We start from the raw sequence: 21,708 nt of genomic DNA, 5'->3' as shown, positions 1-21,708 counted from the left end.
ATTTAATTTCTCCCCTCCTCAGGCGAAACTTCCATTTGCCCCCTGAGTCCAGCTTGGCAGTTCAGGCCCTGTGCTACTAGCCCTCCTGGCTTTCCCCTCAAGTGCACCCAGGATGTGGGGGCGGGTCCCCTCTGCAAACCATGGACCTCAGGAGTAACTGTGGGTGGGTTTTGGAGGTGTGGGAGATAGCTTAAAATATAAGCACATTCCTTAAGGCAGGTGTGGGGGTGTCCCAGGACTCCCTTCGGTGCCACAACCTGGCTGAATAAAGTTACAGTAAAATGGCCTTCCACGGCTCCCTTTTCAGCCCCCATCGCCATGAAGCCTACCCAGTCCACGTGTGCATTAATCACATCGTGTGCCTGTGCAAACCTCAGCAAAGACATACTGCCTGTGTCCTGTGTGCTAGCCCCTGGGTGTGCCCATCAGCAGGTGCCCTCTGCCTGTGGGTGCCTTTCATTGTCACCTACCGGGTGTTCTTTGCGCGTGGCATTTGCGGGACCCGCTGCAATTAACTCACGTCTAGGGGGGCGGACACAGGTAGGTAGAGGTAGTGGGGAAACCTCAGGTAGAGGGAGGACTGTGTGCTTTCCACCCCGCAGAACATGGGTGCTGACTGTCAAGGTCACTTACGCTGGCACCACGGGGTGGGAGGGGACAGCACAGCCTCAACGGTGCGGACAGCTGTCTCTGGGGCCCTAGAGCACCGCCAGCCACCAGCAGGCCCTGAACAAGGTCGTAAGTGCGCGTGGGCGCAGAGTCGAAAAGGCGGGAAGAGGCGTATGGAGAAAACCCTGATGTGGGAAGCGCCTGTGGCACCGGGTTGGATCGCTAATGTTGACCGTCTTCAGGCGTTGAACGAGGAGTGAGGACTGCTGCCCCTGCGGGCAGGTCACAGGACACTGGGAATAGGTGTAAAGGAGCTGCTACGATAGATGGGGCACCCCGAATGGTGTTGCCTTGTAGACCCTGGGTGAGAAGGGTGTCCCCTGTTGCGTCCTTCTGACCCCCCACTGCGCAGGCGCGGCTCCCTACTGCCCAGCGCGGCCTCACCCGTCACAGCGAACCCTAAAAAACGTGACTCCGGATGTAGGCATCGAGAACCCGCGTGGTTAGCGTCCCGGGGCGCTGCCCTTTTGCAGCATCGAAGACCGTCGCCATTAGGTGCTCAAATGGAGGCGGGCGTTTTGGCCTCCAGACGGGTTTAGTTCCCAGGCGCGCAGGGTAGGGCTCAGGGCCGCCTTTACCTCAGTTTCCCTTCTGTGCCCACTCACACCAGACGGGATAATGCTCGTGGGGGCTTTGGAAATGAATGCAACGTTGGTGAGCCCTGTTATTCTGTGGCTGCTCCGCGGACTTTTGGGTTTAAGTGCCCCAGAATCCGAGGGCAACTTAGAGACATCGATTGGAGAGGGCCGCTTGGTGCGTGTCACCGCCGCCAGACCTCAGGACTCACAGGAGCTTCTCCATTTAACTCCAAGCCGCCTCATTTTTGGGAATAAGGGTGGGGAAATTTACCAGGGGAGATTTTTGTTTGTTTCGAGGGTTGGCTGGGTTTGGGGGCGTTTGGCCTCCAGCGAGCACGGGGAAGAAATGTGACTAAGTGGCAGAAAATGCGCTTTCCCTTTCCCTCTCCTCTGCCTTCAGGCCCCGCGCAGTTGCACAGCCTCCAAGAACCTTTTATTAAAAAAAAAAAAAAAAAAAAAAGTTCTCCCAGATTCTCTGTTCAACACCGCCTTTCCTCTCAGGTGGGCTTCTTGAATTTGGGGCGCTAAGGTTTCCCCAGCCATTTACTACCAGCCGTTTTGCAGCACTTCCTGGGCAGGCCTGGGGAGGAGGTGGAAAAATGGAAAAAGAACGGTATGCGTCCAATGGGCCCGACTTAACCTGTTGGAGGAGGAGGCTGGTGTCCAGCTAATGCCCACCCCCAGCCACCTACTAGAGCCCTAGCAGTCCCTGGACATTCAGAGAAAGCGCCCAGGGGCCTCCCAGCGGCCCCATCGGAAGCCAGTCATAAACCCAACTTCTCATCACCCGAATTACTTAAATGAGCGTTGGTGGTGTTAGGTCCTTTTCCTTTTCCACGTGCAAATGACTCACCCTGCTCCAGTTGCGCTGGGGGAGGTGATCTGGGGCACCCTGGACCCAGAGGCTGCCTATCCCAGCAGCAACTCCCCTGCCCACCCCTCAAGCTCCCAGATAACACTTAGCTCCTTCTCCCCCCTTATATTTTGGGTCATCTTTTCCCTCTTAAAAATAGGTATTTTAAAAATTTAAAGGAGTTTTACTTAAAAAAAAAAGCACGAGAAGAAAGCTGAATGATGGAAACAGGCTGTTAAAAAAAGAAAGAAAAATACGTGCCCGTGGCACTCCGTGGAGCTGGCGAGCCTGCCTCTCGACTGAGCTTTTGGTCGCCGGTTCCCTGGTAGAACTCCGCGTGGGGCACCTGGGATCTCCACCGCTGAAAAGGCACTATAGAATTGCAAGGATTATTACGATTTTAATAAAAGTGTGTCCCATTTAGGAGCGCGCTTCTGCGCTGTCTCTGTCGTTGGAGCCCGGGTTTGCCACGGCAAAGTCTGTAATCAGAGAAAAATACCAGCTTTGTTGAAGGTTAGAATATATCATTGGCTAATGTGTGTGGTTTTTTAATAACGCTAAGCATTGGAATAATTAAAGAGTGAGAAATAACTCGTCTCTCCTCTCCTTTCAGCATTGTCTTATTTAAGAGTGGAAAGTGCGCTTTTAGGCAGAGCTGGTTGGTTTTAATGCGGGCTTTTTTTCTCACCCGCCTTTCCCTCCGCTCCGGTCTGATTCGCAAATCCCCAAACTGGCACAAGCCGGGAAACTTGCGGCGGCCGTTCTTCTCCCAGAGTTGGAACCTCGCTTTCCTTTTTTACCCTCTTTCAGAGACAACCCTCTCCTCTTCCCTCCCCCGCCTCTGGGCCCTGACCCACTGCCTGGTTTGCGCTAGAGCGATTTAAAAAAGAAAGAAAGGAAGAAAGGAGCCGGGCTCTGGGCTCTGGTACCACCGTGCCAGCCGAGGGCGCGTTTCCCAGGCGGCGGGGCTGGTGGGAGCGTAAGACCGGTGGGGGTCTCAGATGCAGCGTCTCCACGCCTACTCTGAACAACCCCCCCAAAAAAGGGATCAAGTAATCAACTGTTTCTAAAGATCACAGGCTCAGAGAGCTCAGATCCCGTGTCATATTTTCAATTAAGCTGAATAGTTCTTTCTTCCCAGCCCAATATGCAGTAGGAAAAGAAACTGCGGTCCTCAAGAACCCGCCTTGGCAGCCCCACACCCTTGATAGGGGAGAGAGCTACCCACTTTGGGCTGGGCCTGGCGTCCAGCCCCAGGACAATGCCACCAACCACAGGGCCTAGATCTGGAGCAGGAGTGCACGGTTCAGGGCTTTCGGTGGGCACCGCCTTGGAAGATGTGGAAATAGAGGAACGGGCTCTTTGTCAGGGTTGCACAGGTTTGCTCCAGGCTGGTGGGAGGCTAAAAGGCTGCCCTGGTCCTTCCCCCAGGTGTGGGGCGGACGGCTGGAAAGGAAAAGGGGCTTCCACAGTGCTTGTGGAACATGCAGCTGCCCAAGAGAAAAGAAAAGGGGACAGTGGGTAAGAAATGGGGGTAAGGGCTGGTGCCCACTGGCGCCAGTGGCTGTGTAATGCCTTTGCCTTGCAAAGGGAGTTATTTATTTATTTGCTTCAGGTGTTTTTAATTAAATGTGTTTCTCTTTTATTTTCCTTGTTATTCGATGCTTACTTTTCAGTGATCCCTTGCATTCGTCTTTTTACATAAGCAGAAACTTTTTCCTCCTCTCGGAGAGATATTGTGGGAGGTATTTTGCCTTCAAGTGCTTTCTCTTTCCTGCTTTTTAAAAAATTTAATTTTAAAATTATAAAGTAAATTTAGTGTGAGTGAAAGTGAGGGGGGAGCCAGCTGGGGCTGGAGCCAGGGAAGGGGGAGGCAGATGCCGCTGGGCTGGGCCTCCCTTCCCGCGGCAACCCTGCTCCAGGACCCCCTCACTCTCAGGGCCCCCTTCGTGCTTTTTCCACCCTCTTCCTCTCCCTGCAAGGCTCGTATGGACTGAGCTGAGGGCAGCGTTTGTCGATTGTCAGGAACCCCGGACTCTGCAGAGCCTCTTTTCCCCCCATGGCCCACATATACCAAGGCCCCTCAGTTCCTGCCTGCTTATTCCCCACCGTCACTATGGCTGTTCCGGTTTTCAGTTTGGTGGGCCCTGACTGTTCCCCCCACACACACACCCACTAGTGTGCTAACGCTGCTGCACTGTTGGTTGCCCTGTTGATGGGATCAGAGGCACAGAGTGAGAGAGGCATAGAAACCCCTCTGCAGCAGTGAGGAGGTGAGGGGCTTCTTTTCACTATGGGTTTTTGTGGTCACATGAGTACTGCACCATGTTTTGTAACACACGTGTGTACATAGGTGCTCAAACGTGAAGTTAGTGGTGTGGGCAGGAGCTATTTCTAAGGCATATGAATTGCAAGAACTCTATAGCTTAAAAATTCAAGGCCCGTTCAACAGTGCTGAAAATGTTCTATTGCTTAACCTGGGTGGGGTTACACAGGTGTGTTCACTTTGTGAAAATGTATCATGCGGCAGACTTAGAGCTGTGCGCTCTTCTTTATACCTGCCACACTTCAGTTAAAAAGTTTATTTTAAAAAAAGGAAGGCCCAGTCTCAAAAGTAAAGGCTGTGCATTACAAAATAATAATAATAATAATAATAATAATTTAAATAAGAATGTCCTCCAGTCTGCTTTGCTCAGGCCTCCCTGCTAAGGAATGGTGGAAGGGCTTGTAAAAATTAGTGGGCTGATAATAAAACTCACACGCGTGTGGCCCACGAGACTTCCTGACCTGTCCACGTGTGCAGAGTGCCTCGAGACCGCCTGCAGACTTAAGTCTAGCTGTAGTATTTTAACATCTCAGGACCAAAGGATAAAAAGTGGTAAGAAGGAAGTTACTTGCCAATTACATTTTGCTGTCAACATCTGGAAAGCAAAATTGCAGCTGTTCTCCTGCCCCTCCATTACCACCTCTTCTTTTTTTCTGCACACTTAAATTTTTTGTATGCGTGCCATACGTACTTCGTTTTTCTGCAATGTTAAAACATTTTCACGGCTCTACTCAAACCGAGTTGTTGGGTTTGAGCTTTAAAAATATATGTATATATATATATATATATACACACACATATATATATCTTATAGTCTGACAGTATAATATTTGGAGCAATTTATTTGAACAGGTCTGAAATCAATTGATAATCCCCTCCCTTTTCTTTACCCTCTTGGCCTTTCCAGTGCTGCCGCTCAGGCCAGAAGCTGGGGGAGGACACTCGCTGCCCTGGCCTCTGCTCCTCCCGGCAGGTACTGACAGCTTCGCCCTCTGAGGCCCTTCTGCGGTGTTTTTGTTTTCCTTTCGCCCCCCAAAAATATTTGAACCAAAAAGTTCTTTTTTTTTCCTCCACCCACAGCAAACTGAAAGGGCTAGTGAACCGTGATTCAACAGAGCGAGGGAGCCTCTTTTCTTCCTTAGCATTAATTAACTCAAGTTCGTTAGGACGTTGAGTCTGTCGCCCACAGTTTTCTCTTGTGTGTGCTGAATCGGGTCATAGAGGGAGACTTCCCGTGCAAACAGTTTGTGTTGGAGCTGGAGGACACAGAGGGGGAGAGAGGGGGAGAAAGAAAGGGAGCCGCGGAGGAACGGATTGTGGCCGAGGGATATGCACGGTCTTGAGCTCCGGGCACCCTCCGTGCCAGCCTCCAAAGGGGCTAGACACCAGGGGAATGAGGGTTCTTGGGTTTCTTTGGCAATGATCCTGATAATAAAATAGTTGTGGGGAGCAATACATTTTGAGGGATTGAAAAATGTCTTCCTTCCAACTCCTAAAATTGTACTTTTTGGGGAAAGTACAGAGCCCGCCCAGCTCTCCTGAACCCTGAAGCTGTGAAAACCCTGGGCTGTTCCCATCCCGGCCTCCCGCTGTCTGCCCTGGGCTCTGGGCACTGCCTGTTGCCGCAGCAACTGCAAGAAAGAGGCTCTCTCTAGGCCAAGGGTGCGGGGAGTGCAGACCAGGCAAGGGCACAGGGCCTCAGAGAAACTCTCCTCGCTCACCCTGACCCTTCTCTCCTGTGGCAGGGGGAATAGACCTAATAAAGCAAAAGGGTGTCACAGCGGATCCTGGTGGAGCTCTGGTAAAGGGCCTGGCAAGGTTGCCGGTGGAGTCTCTGAGGTGCAGGACTCCTGGTGGGGGGTAGGGAGAGGAACATCTCCTCTGTAGGCACCCCAATACTTTTTGGGGGTCGGTAGTTGGCAGTTTGCCTCCGGCAAGTTTTCAACATTTTGCCTTTTGCTCTGGCCTTCTCTCTTGCCCTGTGGACGTTTTCACAGTGTGCTGGGCGCAGAGCTCATCTTCACGTGCTGGTCTTCCCTTCCCTGGCCTTTTGTCCATTTTTCAGTTCTTTTAGAGAAACTTGTAAAGCTGGCCCGGGGGTTCTTCCTTCTTCCAAGGCTCTTGGCCACCTGGGGTGACACTTTTCAGGCCTAAGAGGTAGGTGAGGCGCAGGCTCTGCACTGCCCTTGCCCCTTGAAGCTCTTGGCTGTCATCTGTCCTGTGCGCTCTGCAGAGGGCCCCATCTCCACATAGCCCCCCTGGTTGGAGAAGAGGGCTCTGGTCTTCCAGGCTTTTACTTCTATAATATTTGGTGACACAAGGAAGTTTCAAGCTAAATAATGAATTAAAGACTAGGGTTTTTGTTTCCCATCCCCTGTAGAGGACGAAAGTAAACACTTTCCAGTTACACTAGAGAGAAAAGATTGTCTCCCCCAGTCCCCTGTTCCTACCCTATTTCATTCGGTGCCAGGAGGGTGAGGGGAGATGTGCCTGGAGCAGGGTAGTGTTTAGAGCCAGAACGAGGCTGCCTGTTGGCCCGGTCCCAGACCACTGCTCCCGGTTTGTAGTCAGGAGGAGAAAAGGAAGGGCAAGGGGGGAGCGGTTTTGTAGGAGAGTAGTGTGCAGCCTGGTTCTGAGGCAGGCCCAGTCCTAGACCCAGCACTGGGGTGTGGGGCAAATCCATTCAGCCAGCGTGAGGACGCTGGGAAAACCTTGCGGGGCCGCCTTTCCTGAGCAGAGGAAAACAGGCCCAAGGCAGCCAAAAACCCGCTTTATCCAAATTCTCCGAGCCTCCTCGCAAAGTACATTTCTGGTTTCCATGCCTGGCTTTTCCGGACTCTTGGATGATTTTACTCTGGCGGCAGAGCTCCTTCCAGCATACCCCTCACCCTGCCAGAGGGGAGGCCCCACCTACCTCTAGGACAAGCAGCCGGGATCCTTCCTTTTTCTGCCTACAGTTCTCTCTCTATCTGTCCAAGAGGCCGGCCACTGCCTTCTTGTGTCCCTTCTGTGGGACAAGATGGGAGATCTCCGAGATACAAAGTCGAAGTCTGCTTTTTTGGTTCGGTCCAAGACTGAATTATAAAATGCCAGGAATTGGGCAGACTAATTGGGGCCTTTTAAAATTTCCTGTGTCCTTTTTCACCCAAGCTGCTGATATGCAGTAGTAAAACAGATACTGAAATATCTGGTAATTTCTGTGTAGGCTGTCAATTATTTGCACTAACTGTGTATAGTTATCCAAATTAACATGGATATATATATATATATATATATATATATATATATATATATATAATTAGCATGTATCCAGGATCTAAAAAAATAAACCTGGGCCTTAAAGCAAGCAGGATGTGGACAAATAGGATTTTTTTTAAAGATAAAGAGACCTCCAAACAGTGGCCCTGTCTTTACAGATACAACTTCTTGCGCTTCTAGATGTTTCACTATTAGCAGGTATGGGCCAGTTAAGACGCTGCTCTCAGGCTGGGAAAATTATTTTGTTTGAATACTTTTGAATACTGTATATGTGAAGTTCTGTACTTATTTTTCTATTTTCCCTTAAATAATCCACAAGGCCTCATTTGTTTTGTGGAATTTTGGAAAACCACATGTTTCACTTTCTTGCGACAGAAACAGTCATTTTCCTTAGCTTTTTTCCCCCCCTCCGGTCCCAGAGCCCTTGTCTTTTCTCTGCTCCCTTTTCCCCTCCATCGTCATCCTTCTCTCTCTTTGCAGGTTTGGCTTTCTCTCTCGAGGCTTGGTTTCCCCCTGTCTCTCTTTCTCTCTCTATTCCTTTTTTTTTTTTTTTTTTGTGGCCTGCTCAGTCTTTTCCTTTTGGGAGCACATTTCTCCTAGTGATGGCTGAAACTAGCATGGGTATTTTAGAAATGTTTCAGTGTAAACTGTTGCTGTTTTTTTTTAAATCAAATTCTATATACTCGACAATAACAAGAGAGGCCTCTCTCTCACAAAGGCAGAAAAATTGCTTTCCACAAACCAAAAGCTCGGTGAATTTTTAAATTCTTATCTCTGGCTTCTCAGTATTCCTTTTAAATGGGGAAAATAACTTTCCCCCAAAAGTTTCGCTGCTTTTCCTTTATTTCTTCCCCTTCTCGCTCTTAATTTTCTTTTCCGCTCACCACTCTCAGTAGCTTCACTAACTTCCTTTCCCCTTGGTTTTTGGTTGTTATTTCTAATTCCCATTCCCCCTTCCCCTCTCATTTTCTTCAGAGACCTGCCTGTCCCTTTGCTCCCTTTATCCTATGAACCCTTGCACTTGGGGGTAACTCAGCCCTGGAGAAACCTTGTGTTGTCTGAGGGTTTTTGTCTTGGCTGTAATCTGGGTTCAGGGTGCTGAGCAACTGAGCTCCCTGCAGGAGAGCTGGGGGCTGCAGGAAGGGAGAAGGGAAGGAGTCTTGGTCTGGGACAGGTAATCTTCCAACAGGAGCCTCCACTCTCTTAACAAAAGGGGGACAGTCCCCCTTTGTCTGGTGCTCCTGAGGGGCGTGTCCAGGGCTTAGAGCCACCACCAGTGGCATGCAGGAGAAGGGGGCTGCATGGGTGGAGGTGTGCCAAGTGTTTCTAATGGAACCTGAGCGAGATTCTTCTCTGTGTGTGCCCACTGGAGAGAGAGGGAGATCTTCTCCCCTCCCTCCCCAAGCATTCAGAATACCTCTTCTACTGGGGGAACTGGGTGAAGGGAGAGCGCTGCCCTCCTGGGAATCCTCTCTGCTCACCTTCAAGGTTATGGCCCCTGGCAGAAGAAGGACAATTGATGATTGTCCTAGGAAGGGCCTGTTGCTCCTGTTAAGGGAGTGTTGAGGGGGCGAGATGGGCTCTGCGTGGGTCCCTGAGGCTCCACTGAGACACTCCACTGGCCCTCCTAGGTCACTTCTATGTCCAGTCTCTCCACCACTCCCTCGACCTTTGATCCCTCCCTCCATCCAGGAGTGAATCATGGATCTCCTCCTGCTTCTCTAACTTCCATGTGGATCCTTCCATCTGCCATCTCCCCACCACCTACCTACAGTAGTTGTACCACCAGATTCAGAATCAACCCATGTTCAGCGAGTCTCTTCCACTCGGCGCTGTGGTCTGTGAGACTGAACATACCAGAATTCTCCAGGAGGCTCACGTTGGCCATTTTCTGTTCGGTGTCTAATATTTGGTGTAAATCAAAATACCAGAAAAACACCGCCGTGCCAAATATAAACTCAACTTGTAGTTTCTACTGTTTCATCTTGACTTTAGAAAGTAAGATTGCTTCTCTCAAGGTGGAGAGGCACGGTCTGGTATCTTATGTCACTCAGCTAACGTCTTTGGCTAATTGGACCGAAGCTGGTTATTAACATGATGTTAATTATTGAACACCACCCTAAGAGGCCTGTCCAAAATGATACCTGCCTCCTTCTCTCTCATCTCTAACGGTTTCAGTCAGGGTCAACCATGAGCTTACTTTAGACCATTCAGGGCCCAGACTGGAGTCCCAGGTCTGGGGTCTCAGGTGCTGGGCGGCACCTTTCCCATTGTCAGGGTTCAGTGCCAGTCCAGGGCTGCATGTTTTGTTTTGGCACACCCCAGGCACTCTTCCGGGAACCTTTTTGCAGAACATAAAGGCCATCAAGCACAGAGTTTCAGATGGGAAAGAAAGAGGCACCAGTGAGCAGTGACCTTTTTTCGTTGCCAGCTGAGGGCTGAGCTCACCTGAGCAGAGAGGGCAGCTGTAGGGATGGTCCCTGAGTAGGATCAGTCTCTCCCTGGTGATGTTCTCATCCTCCTCTGCAATTTGTTTCTTTAATAACTGTATCCTGCTTATTGCTTCTCAAAGGCCTGAGGCAAGGCTGCTCAAGCCCCTCCCAGAGAGAACCCCGTGGAGACACACTTTGGCTTCCCTCTGCAATGCTCACCTTTTGGCCTTCCTGGGAGGAAGGCCCAGGAACAGGGGCTCCATAGTGGGCCGCTTCTCTGTGACTCAGTTTCCCCAAGGTTGTCTTAATTTTCCTTGTCTTTCTCTTCTGTTGTTTGCTTTCTTAGCTCTCTCCCGTCAGGTTTCTTATTTTATGCTCTTGCATCTTGCTCCATATGATTCAGGCCCTTGAGTCTGAATTGAATTGGGGGAACGATGAGTGTTCCCCTCCTCCAACCAAGAAACACTAAACACCAGTCAAGTGGAGGAGACAGAGCGGGAGAAAGCAAAGAATTAAGCTCTGGGTGGTGGGGGGAGGCGTCGTCAGTAGGACTCAGTGTTGGGAAGTAGTGTCCATCTTCCTGCCTTTGTCACTTCTCCCGGGGTTGGCTGTTGTGTTTGTGGCTGCATGGAGTGCTTGTCAGCGGAGTGCTGTGACAGGAGGCTATTTTCATAAACTGTTGCAGTTTCTCGAGCCGAGCTGCATTGCGTTGGCATCCCTTGTCACTGCTAATGGAGCGTGCGTGGCTGGGTGTGGGCCCAGGGAGGCTGCCGAGCTTGCTGGGGGGCTGGGGAAGGGAGTTGCGGGGTGCTGGGGGCCGCCTGGTCTGGGAGTGCTCCTGTGAGCAGTTGCCAGACCCCAAGATGAAGAGGTGGCTGCACCCTGGGCACCGGGTCCCTGCCCTGGAAGTCCTGCTGGCATCGACACTTTGGAGTTCTCTTTTTTCTCTTTCTATTCATAGCACGGCTCCTGTATGGCCGGGGAGGAAAACTTCCACTCGCCCCTGTGCGCTCCATAAATAAAAAAAGAAATAGAACCAGAAAAAGAGTGTGCAGGCCTGAGAGAAAAAGACTGAAACCAAAACACAGAGAGAAGGCGCAGCTGCTTTCCCCAAGGCCTTCTGGGGCTCCTGCCCGCCTGCCCTCCAGCCCGCGGGAGTCAGGCGTTTATTTATTTATTTTTCTGGCTTGAAAAAAAAATTGCGAGTCTTCCTCCATCCTAGCCTCCACCCCACCCCACCCACTTCAAATTTGCTGGGTGGCCACTGCCAAATGGACCCGAGTGGGAGCCTGGAATGAAAAATTCATAACTGCTGGACTTTGCTTGTTCATTAGACGTGAACTTGTCGATTGGGCAAATTGTTTTTGGTCTCCAACTGCCGGGGGCTCTCCCCACCCTCCCTGCTCGCCCGGTTTCCTCCTCCCCTCGGACGCAGCCATTGGCTGCTCCAGGATGTCTCATTGCCAAATAGGTGGCTCCCTCTCTCTCTCTCTCTCTCTCTCTCTCTCTCTCTCTCTCTCTCTCTCTCTCTCTCTCTCCCTCCTCTCTCTCTCCCCTCTCTCTCCTTCCTCCTCCCCCCCCCCTTTACTGGCTTTGGCACAAGCAAATGGATAGGGATTGAGCATGAAAGGGGAGAGAGAGAGGGAGTTTGAGAGAAAAGAAGCAAAAAAAAAAAAAAACACCCAAAACCCAAGCAGCGCGCGCGCGCTAGTGCGCGCGCGGACACACACACACACACACACACACACACACACACACACACACCCATCCCATCCTCGTCCTCCCTCGCTCTCTCCCTCTTTCTCTCTCTCTCTTCTTCCCTCCCTCCCTCGCTCCCTCTCTCTTTAGCACGCGTCTGCCAGAGACGGTCTGCAGCCGGTCCGAACTCGTCCCCTTCCCCGGGAATCTGCGAGCTCCCCCTTTGCCGGCGATCAGGCTCAGAGGCGGAGGGAGGCAGCTCCAAGTTTACACCCCTGTGCCGCTGCCAAAGCCGAAAGCCTTTTTCTTCAGCTGCTGCTTTTCCCTCTGCTGGTTTTTGTTTTTGTTTTGTTTTGCACGGGGGGTGGGGTAGGGTGTGTTGTGGGTTGGGGGCGTTGGGAGGTAGATTTTGATTTTTAAATTTTGCATATTTTTCTTTTTTTTTTTAACTGGAAGAGGATGCACAGGGGGCAAAATTGAAAAAAAAAATTTGTTGGCTTTTGTTTACCTGGCGTGTGTGGCAACTGGCTCGTTCCCTCTCTCTGCTTGCTATCCCTGACCTTTCTTTCTTTTTGCTCCTTTTCAAAAAAAATATTAATTTCCCCCTTCTGTGCAATGGAGCGTGGGGGGGGAGGGGGAAGGGTTTGAGAATCCACCCAAGCCCGGCCCCTATTCCCCAGAACACCAATAATAACCCCCTTTAAAACATTTACCTTCCTCCCCTGCTCCTCCCCCTCCCCCCTCCCCCCACCCGCCCCCAACTCACAACTCTGTTGAGTCCAGAAGCTCAGAATCGGGCGTTGGGCTTTGCCGGGTGCTTCAGATCAATGGTAATTATTTATTTTTTTCCAGTTTTATTTTTGTAAACAGAAATCAATTATTATTTAAACTTCAAACAAGCAAACAAGCAAAAAAAAAAAAAAACCCAAAAGCGAGAGCCTGGCCCTCTGTCACCTGAGTGCGAAAGAGGGTGAAGGGGTCAGTGGGGACGGGGTGCAGGACACCCCATGTAGCTTTTAACCCTAATGTGGCCGAGACAACCACCTTATTTGTGCTAACAAGAAGTGTTTTGTTCCTTATTACTGTGATTAACATTAATATTGGTGTCGATAACAAAGCTGAAATCACATATTTCGAATTTAGATCTGATTTTAAAAAATGCTGGGGTGGATGTTCCAGTTGGAGCAGGAAAAAAGAAAATGAAAACAGGCCGGGGAGGAGGAAGCCAAATCCGTTTCCTCGCTCTCTCGCTGGTGGATGTCATGTTCTCTCTTCTTGGTGGTGGCCAAAACCCGACTGGTGTCGGGGCGCGAGGCGGCCTCCACACGCCCTGAATGTGCGTCCACGGGCAGACGTCTGTGCAGACCGGACGCCGCGCTGGGGCGAGCTGACACGAGTTCCAGGCTGCGATAGAACATGGAGATGTCATGGGCGCGACAGAGCCTGGCGGGGATACCAGCAGCGTGTGTGTGTGGACGGCAACGTTGTCTGTGCGCGCGTGTGTGTGAGTGAGAGAGAGAGAGAGCGAAAGAGAGAGAGAGAGAGAGAGAGAGAGAGAGAGAGAGAGAGAGAGAGAGAGAGAGAGAGAGAATAGGTGTGTGCTCAGGCTCCGGATGCCTCTGTCTGGCTGCTGAGGCTGAGATGGGAGCAAGCGGCTGGCTAGACTGGTGGTGGCTCCGGACCACACTTTCCTAGAACAATCGCAAGAGAAAATTGTCGTTGGGGGGGAGGAGGAGAAGAGGGTTTCTCCTGTACCCCCTTCTAACGCTTCTTTTCTCCTTCTCTCTTTTCCCCTCCTCCCGTCCTCCCTCGCCCCGCATGCTCCCGGCTTGCCGCCTGCAGGATGAGTTCCACCCGTTCATCGAGGCACTGCTGCCTCACGTCCGCGCCTTCTCCTACACCTGGTTCAACCTGCAGGCGCGGAAGCGCAAGTACTTCAAGAAGCACGAGAAGCGGATGTCGAAGGACGAGGAGCGGGCGGTGAAGGACGAGTTGCTGGGCGAGAAGCCCGAGATCAAGCAGAAGTGGGCATCCCGGCTGCTGGCCAAGCTGCGCAAAGACATCCGGCCCGAGTTCCGAGAGGACTTCGTGCTGACCATCACAGGCAAGAAGCCCCCCTGCTGCGTGCTCTCCAACCCCGACCAGAAGGGCAAGATCCGGCGGATTGACTGCCTGCGCCAGGCCGACAAGGTGTGGCGACTGGACCTGGTCATGGTGATTTTGTTTAAGGGGATCCCCCTGGAAAGTACTGATGGAGAGCGGCTCTACAAGTCGCCCCAGTGCTCGAACCCCGGCCTGTGCGTCCAGCCACATCACATTGGAGTCACAATCAAAGAACTGGATCTTTATCTGGCTTACTTTGTCCACACTCCCGGTAGGTCGCTCTCAGTCCCCCCCACCATTTTATTTTACTTGCTGGTATTTGTTCTGTTTATTGTTCCTCTTCTGTCCAAGCCATACACCCAATCGGCCTACCGAGTGCCCCCGTCCTGTGCAGGCCTGCAGCACATTTGATGTTGCCTTTTCCCTTTTTCTGTTTACCTCCACCCTCTCCATTCTTCCTCCTTGGCTCCTTTGCCATGTCCCTGATTTTCTTGCATCTCCATCTTTGGAGGACTCATCTTACCCAAAAGATGCTGCAGGTCTTAGGACTGGGGCCATGATGTCCCAGAATTACCCATGATGGTGAGAGTTTCTGATGAACACCCCTCTCCAAAAAAATCACTGGTTGCTCTTATTTTAAATGAGTCAGAAGTAGTATTGGGGGGCAGGTAGGGGCTTTCCTGCTGCTTCCCCTCAAGTTCTGGGGAAAAGCCAGATTTGGCACATGCGGGATGGACAGCAGTTCCGTGGAGAGAGAGAGAGGGGAGCATAAAACCCCAGGATATGAGACACAATGAATAGAAAAGAGGAGAGAAGGCAGAGGCAGGCAGATTCTGGGGCCCAGGTGCCCAGGCAGGACTTGTTTTGGCTGGGATTTGGCTTTTGGAGAGTAGGAAAGTCATTTGATTTCATAGAGAGTAAAAAGGAGCACGAGATTCCTTATGCTCTCTCTTCCCTTTCACCGTGTTTCGCTGAATTGGTAAGACCCCAGAATGGGTTCCCAGTAGCCCTCGCACTTCTGCTGGGGTGGGGGCACAGGCATGTAAGGGAGTGCAGGAGAGGTCTTAAAGAAACAAACAGTCAAAAAAACTAAAATTTCCTTTTCCTTTTGTGTTCCAAGTAGTTCCAGTTCTCCTCTATCGCTTTTCCAATTTTACCCTGCATTTTGGGTCAGAGTGGTTCAGTTCTCCTCCTCTTCCTTTTTTTCCCCCTACTCTTTCCCTTTTTATAATTTCTTTCCGCTTTTGTTTTCTTACAAATTGAAACAGAGATGGCTGGTTAATTTTTAGCCTCCACTCAGCTACGCCCAATTTACTGCCGCCTTTCAAACCTAAACGGGCGGCACTCTGTGATTAAGCAAGGCAGAAGTGTGTTTACATTATGCCCAACCAACTTGTAATGAGAGGGCTACCAAACCTTTCTGTGTGTGTGTGTGCGCGCGCGCGCGCGTGTGTTTTTTTCCTTTCCACCATTCCAGTAATTTTTCCCCTTGTTTTCCTTCTTTCTCTTTATGCGAATGTAAGAGAATGTGGCTTAACTTCAACTCTAGTGAATGTTCTTTCCCGTGTGTATGTGTGTGTGTGTGTGTCTTCCTTCCTGTTCATTCACAAAAAAGAAAAGCGACTGACTTTTCTGCTGTGGTCACCCCCTTGCCTGTTTGGGAAGCTGGGAGGAGCGGTATGACTTAATCCAGAAATGAATTTTTGGGGTGCTTTCAGCATTGCGTCAGGAACATAACCTCAGCTGAGATCAGCACTGAGAGTCTGTATGTTGGAGAACTCCGGTGAGGAAAAGGGGGCATTTGAGGTCTCTCTTCTTGCTCATTTTCTCTTGTTCTGAGAGGTGGCGGCTTTGGTGGTTGTTTGGAAGCAGTGGACCCCCCCACCACCCTACCTCCCTCCATGGATCTTTCTAGGCCTGCACCTAACCCTGTGTGACTATCATGACCCCTCACAAAGAATGAGCAACTGCCAGTCTTCTCCCCCCGTTAGTCCTCTTTCTTTCCAGAAAAGAGACTAAAGAAAAATTTTAAAGTTATGCCCTCATTCTTCATCTACACAGCAAGTCAGAGTGGGGAGGGTGTGTGTCTGATGGTGTCGGAGGTGGCTTGGGAAAGCCTTGGAGCCTCAAGCTTGTGTTGGTCAGCTAGCTCCTCCATAAGGGGAGTCTGTACCTTCTGATTTAGAACTAGGGCTTCTAATACAGAAATTAATACTCATCTTCCTCCTGAGCTAGTTTCCTCCTACCCCGCTCTCTAGCTGGGTCCCTGGAGCTGAGCTGTTTTCCTGGCCTCTTATTTTAGGCCAAATTCTTGACTGCTGCCAGCATGGGGCTGAGGTACGATGAAGTGTATGTGAGAAAGGAGACCATTTCCTGGCCAGCCTCTTGGCTCCTGGACTGACCAGGCAGGTGTTGTGAGAAGAGAGGTGCCCCCGCCTGCCCCCAACTGTAGTGAGATCATTTGCCCAGGAATATGAGTGAATTCATGCCCCATCTCACCATGGCCATCTCTGTCCGGACTGAGGCCGAGTTCCTTGACAAAAGATGAGTAGAGAACTAAGGATGTTTTTTATAATTTGTCTATCATTCCAGCCCCTGGCCTCCAGAGCGTTTCAATGAGATTTTTCTCGCTGGAATTGCTTTAATTCAATTGTGCCTTACTGAAAGAATTGGGGTGAATTGGTGCGGCCTGAGTCACCACTGGGCCTTGGGTAGGTGGTCTTGGGATGGTGTGGAGCAGGAATAGCTTCTCCAAGTTACCCCAGTTTGCTAGAAAATGTCTTCTCCTGGCTGAGCCCCCAAATGGCATTGACCTGACAGCATGGCCTTCTCCATGCGCACACTGGAAGACATGCTCCTTCCTCCCAGTGTGAACTGGGGGGCGGGATGGGGGCGGGGGTGTCAAGGGCTCAGGCAAGAGTTGCTTTGGACTCTAAAAGAAGTATTTTCTTTCCTTAAAACTGGGCTGAAGAACTCGATCTGGGCTGAGCTGATGGTGCCGGGTTTGATGACAAGCCAACTTGACATGGTGGAAAGTATGGGAGCGTGGCTTTAGCTCCAGTCACCATCCTCGTCTGTGGCCTTTGCAAGCCCTTGTTCTGTCCCATACGAAGCTTCAAGAGGTGGCATAGTTGAAAGGGAATAAAGGACGCAAGTGTGATGTCAGGAGCTCTGCTCCCAGAATATGGAGTCTAAAAGGCAGCCCAGAGTGTGCCGCGGCCTCCGGTCCTGTGTGAGGGCAGCCTTCCTTCTAGGAAGGAATCTCGCAGTTTGTCTGTCCCATTTAAGAGGGGAAGTTGAGGCAGAGCAGGCTCAGAGCACTGCCATCGGGAGAAGGAGGTACACTCATGGTGATGTCCTTCCATTCAAAGGGGGTGTCTCAGGGCAGGTGGCCGGAGGTGGAGAGGAGTGTGGGGCCAGGATGCCCTTGCTTGTGTGAGGAAGAATGGCTAAGCTGGTCTGTAAGTGCTGCTGGACTGTCTCCAAAGCTTATTCAAGGGCCTGAAGGTGAACTGGCACCTTTATAGCTTCCTTAATGTAGGCCCTAACCTAGGAAAGAAAAACAATCTGAAAGTAACAAAATGTTTTACCCAATGGAAATGTCAGCTTCTCCCCTTAGGTCCCTCCAATGGGCGCTCAGTGACGGCTCACGAAGTCCAGGTTATCCGGTGGTGGCTCCTTTCTTTAGCTCAGCTTTTTCATTACGGAGTACCGCATTTCCCTGAAAATAAGACCTAGCCGGATCATCGGCTCTATTGTGCCTTTTGGAGCAAAAATTAATATAAGACCCGGTCTTATATTATATTACATTATACCCGGTATTATATTATATTATACTATATAGACCCAGTTTTATAGTAAAATAAGACCAGGTCTATATAATATAATATAATATAATATAATATAATATAATACCAGGTCTTATATTAATTTTTGCTCCCAAAGATGCATTAGAGCTGACTGTCCGGCTAGGTCTTATTTTGGGGGAAACACGGTTATTCACAGGTAGAAGGAAGCCACATCATCAGTGCCAACAGTTGCCGACTTATGGCCAATCTCGATTATCCATACTCCCCACTGCCCACCCACGCTGGGTTGTGTAGAAGAAAATCCAGGAATCGTTGCTTGTCATCTGTAAATATTTCTGTATGTGTTTCCAAAGATAAGGACTCTTGAAAAATGTAACCGCAATATCACTGTCAGTCCTAAAAATAATCATTAATTTCTTTAGTATGGTCAGATAGTCAGTGTTCACATTTCCTCGATTATCTCCTAACTTTGTTTGTCTGGATCAGGATCCAAATCAAGACCATGCATTACAATGGGTTGATCTTTCAAGCCTCATAATCTTTAGGTGGTCCCTCCTCTTTCTCCTTCCTCCTGGTTTCTTTCTAGCAGTTTTTGGGTGGTTGTCGAAGGAGCCGCATTTGTCCTATAGAGTTTTCCTGGATCAGTCCTTGTGCTGCTATGAAAGGAGATTCTGCCTCTCTCCTCGCCTCCAGGCCTTACCTGTCAAAGAAAATGGATTAGCACCTGAGGATTTGTCTAAGTGAACTTTTTTTGAGTGCAAGGTCGCCCTTCTCAAGTATAAAATCTCCCTGGTTTTCGCTTTCTGCTTCAGGGCTTGGGGCTTTGCAGTGAGCCCTGGTCTTTAGGACTGAGTGAGGGCTCCTGATCTGCGTCCTTTCTCGGCAGTGGAGGCCACGTCAGCTGTGCCAAGATATGGCTGTTGCCAGCATTGCCCCCCCAAGCCTTTGCTGGACTCCCAGCCCGTCTGGTGGCTCTGGTGCGAGTGCGTGGGAAGGACCACAGGAGCACCAGCTGCCCTGGAGGTGGGGGGTGGGTGGCTAACCCCTACTGTGGCCACTGTGCCACTTCACCCACTGCTTCCTTTTTCAAGGCCCAGAAATGCCATTAGTCTGCGTCTTTGAGGCAGCGCCATCTGGTGCCAGGGCCAGCGAAGAATGCAGGGCCCAGGACCCAGATTCATAAAGTGAGAAGATATACGGATTATCTTTTAACCCCTTTAGAGCATCCTGGGAGAGAGATCACTGTTGTTCAGCTTTAGTTGTAAAATTTTTCTATTCATCTAACTCCAAGGACAGTTAAAGGATTAAACCAGCCAATATGTAAAAACACCGGCCGGCACATAGCAGGCAGCGGATTACTGCTGCGATTACTGTTGTTATGATGTCGTGAGCCCAAGGCCGTCTCCCTCTCACCTTTACCTGTCGGTCTTATTTTTGTCTTAAGGGACGACCCAGATGTAAGACGGTAGACTTTTAAATGCTTAAGATAGCTCTCATGGTTCCTTCCCACCCCTCTCCCTAGAAAGCTGTCTGTTCTCCAGGCCAAACTTGCCAGTCCCTCATGCCTCCTGCATTTGACGCAGCTTCTCGTGCCCTTGCCATTTTGGTCACCACCCCCGGAGGGCCTCCTAAACTGGAACAGTCGGTATTGAACACAGAAACTCCGGGTGCGACCAGATCCCAGGGTAGCTGCTACACGATTTGTGGGGCCTTCTAGCTACATAATTTGCGGGCCCACTGCAAAATGAAAATGCGGGGGCTCCTAGTTCAAAATGATTAGGAATTGCAACATGATAACAGTTACAGCATTAAACCAAGCATGGGGCCTGGGCAACTGCCCAGGTCACACACCCATGAAGCCAGCCCAGGTCACCTTTGCTCTGTTAATGTAACACGGGTTCTTGACCCTGTCTGGTATGGGAGGGTGATTGGGCTCAGGCTGGCTTCAGAGGGAGTGTGACCCCAAATTGGAGATCAGAAATGCCCAGACTCTGTTCTTGGGCTTAGTGTTGTTGTGGGCCTCCCTTGACTATCTGCTCCTGTCCCCTTTGTCCACTGACTGTCCGCCCAACCAGTCAGGAGTCCCCAGTGTCTGTGATGCACAGGGGACCTTGGTGGAGTGCTCACTCTGCTGGCTGAGTAAGAAGCTGTAGCTCAAGGCAAAAAAGAACCACCCTTGTCTGAGCTTGAGCTGGCAGAGTGTGGGCCATGGATAAACTAGAAGGGAACTGTATGCCCGAGTATGGTGACCAGCTGTGCTGTGCCGCCCACCCAGGGGAAACGGGGCCACTCTGCAGCAGGAGGGCTGGGGTCCAGACATGCAGAAGGACTTTCTGAGGATTTCATTTACTTTTTGGCACTGCCGAAGGATGGCTGAATTTTCCTTTATTCATGAAATACGCATTTGGTGAACCTACTGTGAGCAGGGCCCTTCTAAGAATGAGAATCTTGCATGCTGCTGGCAGGGTGTGGGTGAAGGCCTCATGATGACTTCTAGAAGGCGCCATCCTGCAGGCATGAAGTGTGCAGTGATCCATGCTGGAAGAGAGGGAAGACCCAGCAGAGTTTCATCAGGGGCTGTTCTCCACGGGCCATGAAGAGGGAGGCAGGGCCCATCTGGGCAACCTTCTAGTATTGCAGAGACCTGGGGAGCCGAGGAAGGGTGGGCGGGAATGGCAGAGGGCTGTGCCATGGTCTCCCTCTGTCCTGGTGTCCTGCAGCAGCTAGGCAGAGAGGACACAGCTGAAAGTCCCCCTCCCCCCCCCCAAGAAGGTGGCTCCCTCCCTACCCCCTTTTTCTCTTTGCCCCATCAGCCCCACCACCCCCCTGTCTCAGGAGCTGCCACGCTTCAGTTATTTTATCCTTCAGTGTCCGATTCAGAAGTCCTTTCAAAGGCCCCAGCCGTGTCAGCGCGGTGCTCGCACAAAAGGCCTCTTTGATTTCTTGTTTGTTTTCATTTGCCAGTGAAGGGGGAGGGGGCAGGAGAGAAAGAGCTTCTGGGTTTTAAAATTTTTATTTGGGTTGCTTCACTCTCACAGAGGTCGGCTCCCTGGAACTCCTTTCTGAGTTGGGGGCTCAGAGGCAAGGGGCAGCCTTCTGGGGAGAAGGCTATGGCAGGAAGTGGGGACTGCTGCACCCCCAAGAGCAAGGAGGAGGTACGGGGTGGGGGTTAGGATATAGTCATTGATTCACCTTCATAAGTTATGTGCTGGGCCAGAGGGTGGGGAGGGTCAGGTTGGAGCCCCGCTGCTTGGGTAGGGAAAGGTCCCAAGTGCCTGGCACTGAAGGACATTCCCCTAGCAGAGGCCTGGTGACAGCTGGAGGCTGTGAGTAGTCCTGAATCTTGACTTGACCGTTTTCTCTTTATCCTCCCAGATTCTGTTGTTTTCCCCTTGGTTGGATGGGAAAAGGGTGGGCATCCTTCTCGCATACACGTGCCTCGGAAATTCTTAGTACCTTGAAATGCCAGCCTGGGCCTCCCCATTTTCCATCAGGGAATGAAGAGGGGTGAGAAGTCTATCCAGCAGCCAAGCATCCTGCCGAAAGGGTGCCCAGAGACCCCGGAGGAGCCCCTGTCCTCTCAGGCTTGCTCTCTCACACAGCGCTTCCTGCCTCTCCATGATGACCAGAGTGGGAGACTCTTCAGCGTGGGTACCCCTCCCAGAGGACCCGGCTCATGGCTTGTGGAGGACATTGCGGGCAGGCCAGTAGAGGCCCTGCAAAGCAGGGAGCTGAGGCTGAAAGGGAAGCCTGTGGTTTGGGACTAGAAAGACCCAGACCAGTGCCTGTCGGGGTGCGTATTTGAAGTACATGTGGGTGTGCCCTGACATACAAGTAAGAAGGTTGTCGTGCCCGTGTGGAGGCCTGATTGCTGGGGCTCAGGAAGAGAGTGCCGGAGAGTGAGGCTTGGGCAGGTGGTCACGAGCGAGCGTCAGCAACAGGGAAGTGTGCCCACTGGGTGAGGGGGGCTCCGCAGGGCCTG

At 51.1% G+C, this 21,708-nt stretch overlaps 1 protein-coding gene across 9 annotated transcripts in view; it reads left to right on the top strand.

The window, feature by feature from the left end:
• Positions 1–21,708, top strand: part of NFIX (nuclear factor I X) — a 94,451-nt gene that overhangs the window by 14,100 nt on the left and 58,643 nt on the right. For 3 of the 9 annotated variants that reach the window (XM_033133748.1, XM_033133745.1, XM_033133740.1), the window contains exon 2: positions 13,657–14,188. In XM_033133748.1, the coding sequence (XP_032989639.1) occupies positions 13,657–14,188 (532 nt within the window). Of the gene's footprint in view, positions 1–11,861; positions 12,645–13,140; positions 13,282–13,656; positions 14,189–21,708 lie in introns of those variants that run through there. The other 6 variants (XM_033133746.1, XM_033133741.1, XM_033133742.1 and 3 more) reach the window with 5 other exon arrangements.

Source organism: Rhinolophus ferrumequinum, chromosome 18, assembly GCF_004115265.2.
Source record: "Rhinolophus ferrumequinum isolate MPI-CBG mRhiFer1 chromosome 18, mRhiFer1_v1.p, whole genome shotgun sequence".
NCBI classification, from domain to species: Eukaryota; Metazoa; Chordata; class Mammalia; order Chiroptera; family Rhinolophidae; genus Rhinolophus; species Rhinolophus ferrumequinum.
The sequence above is the reverse complement of the archived record's forward strand: the minus strand, read 5'-3'. Positions and strand labels throughout refer to the sequence as shown.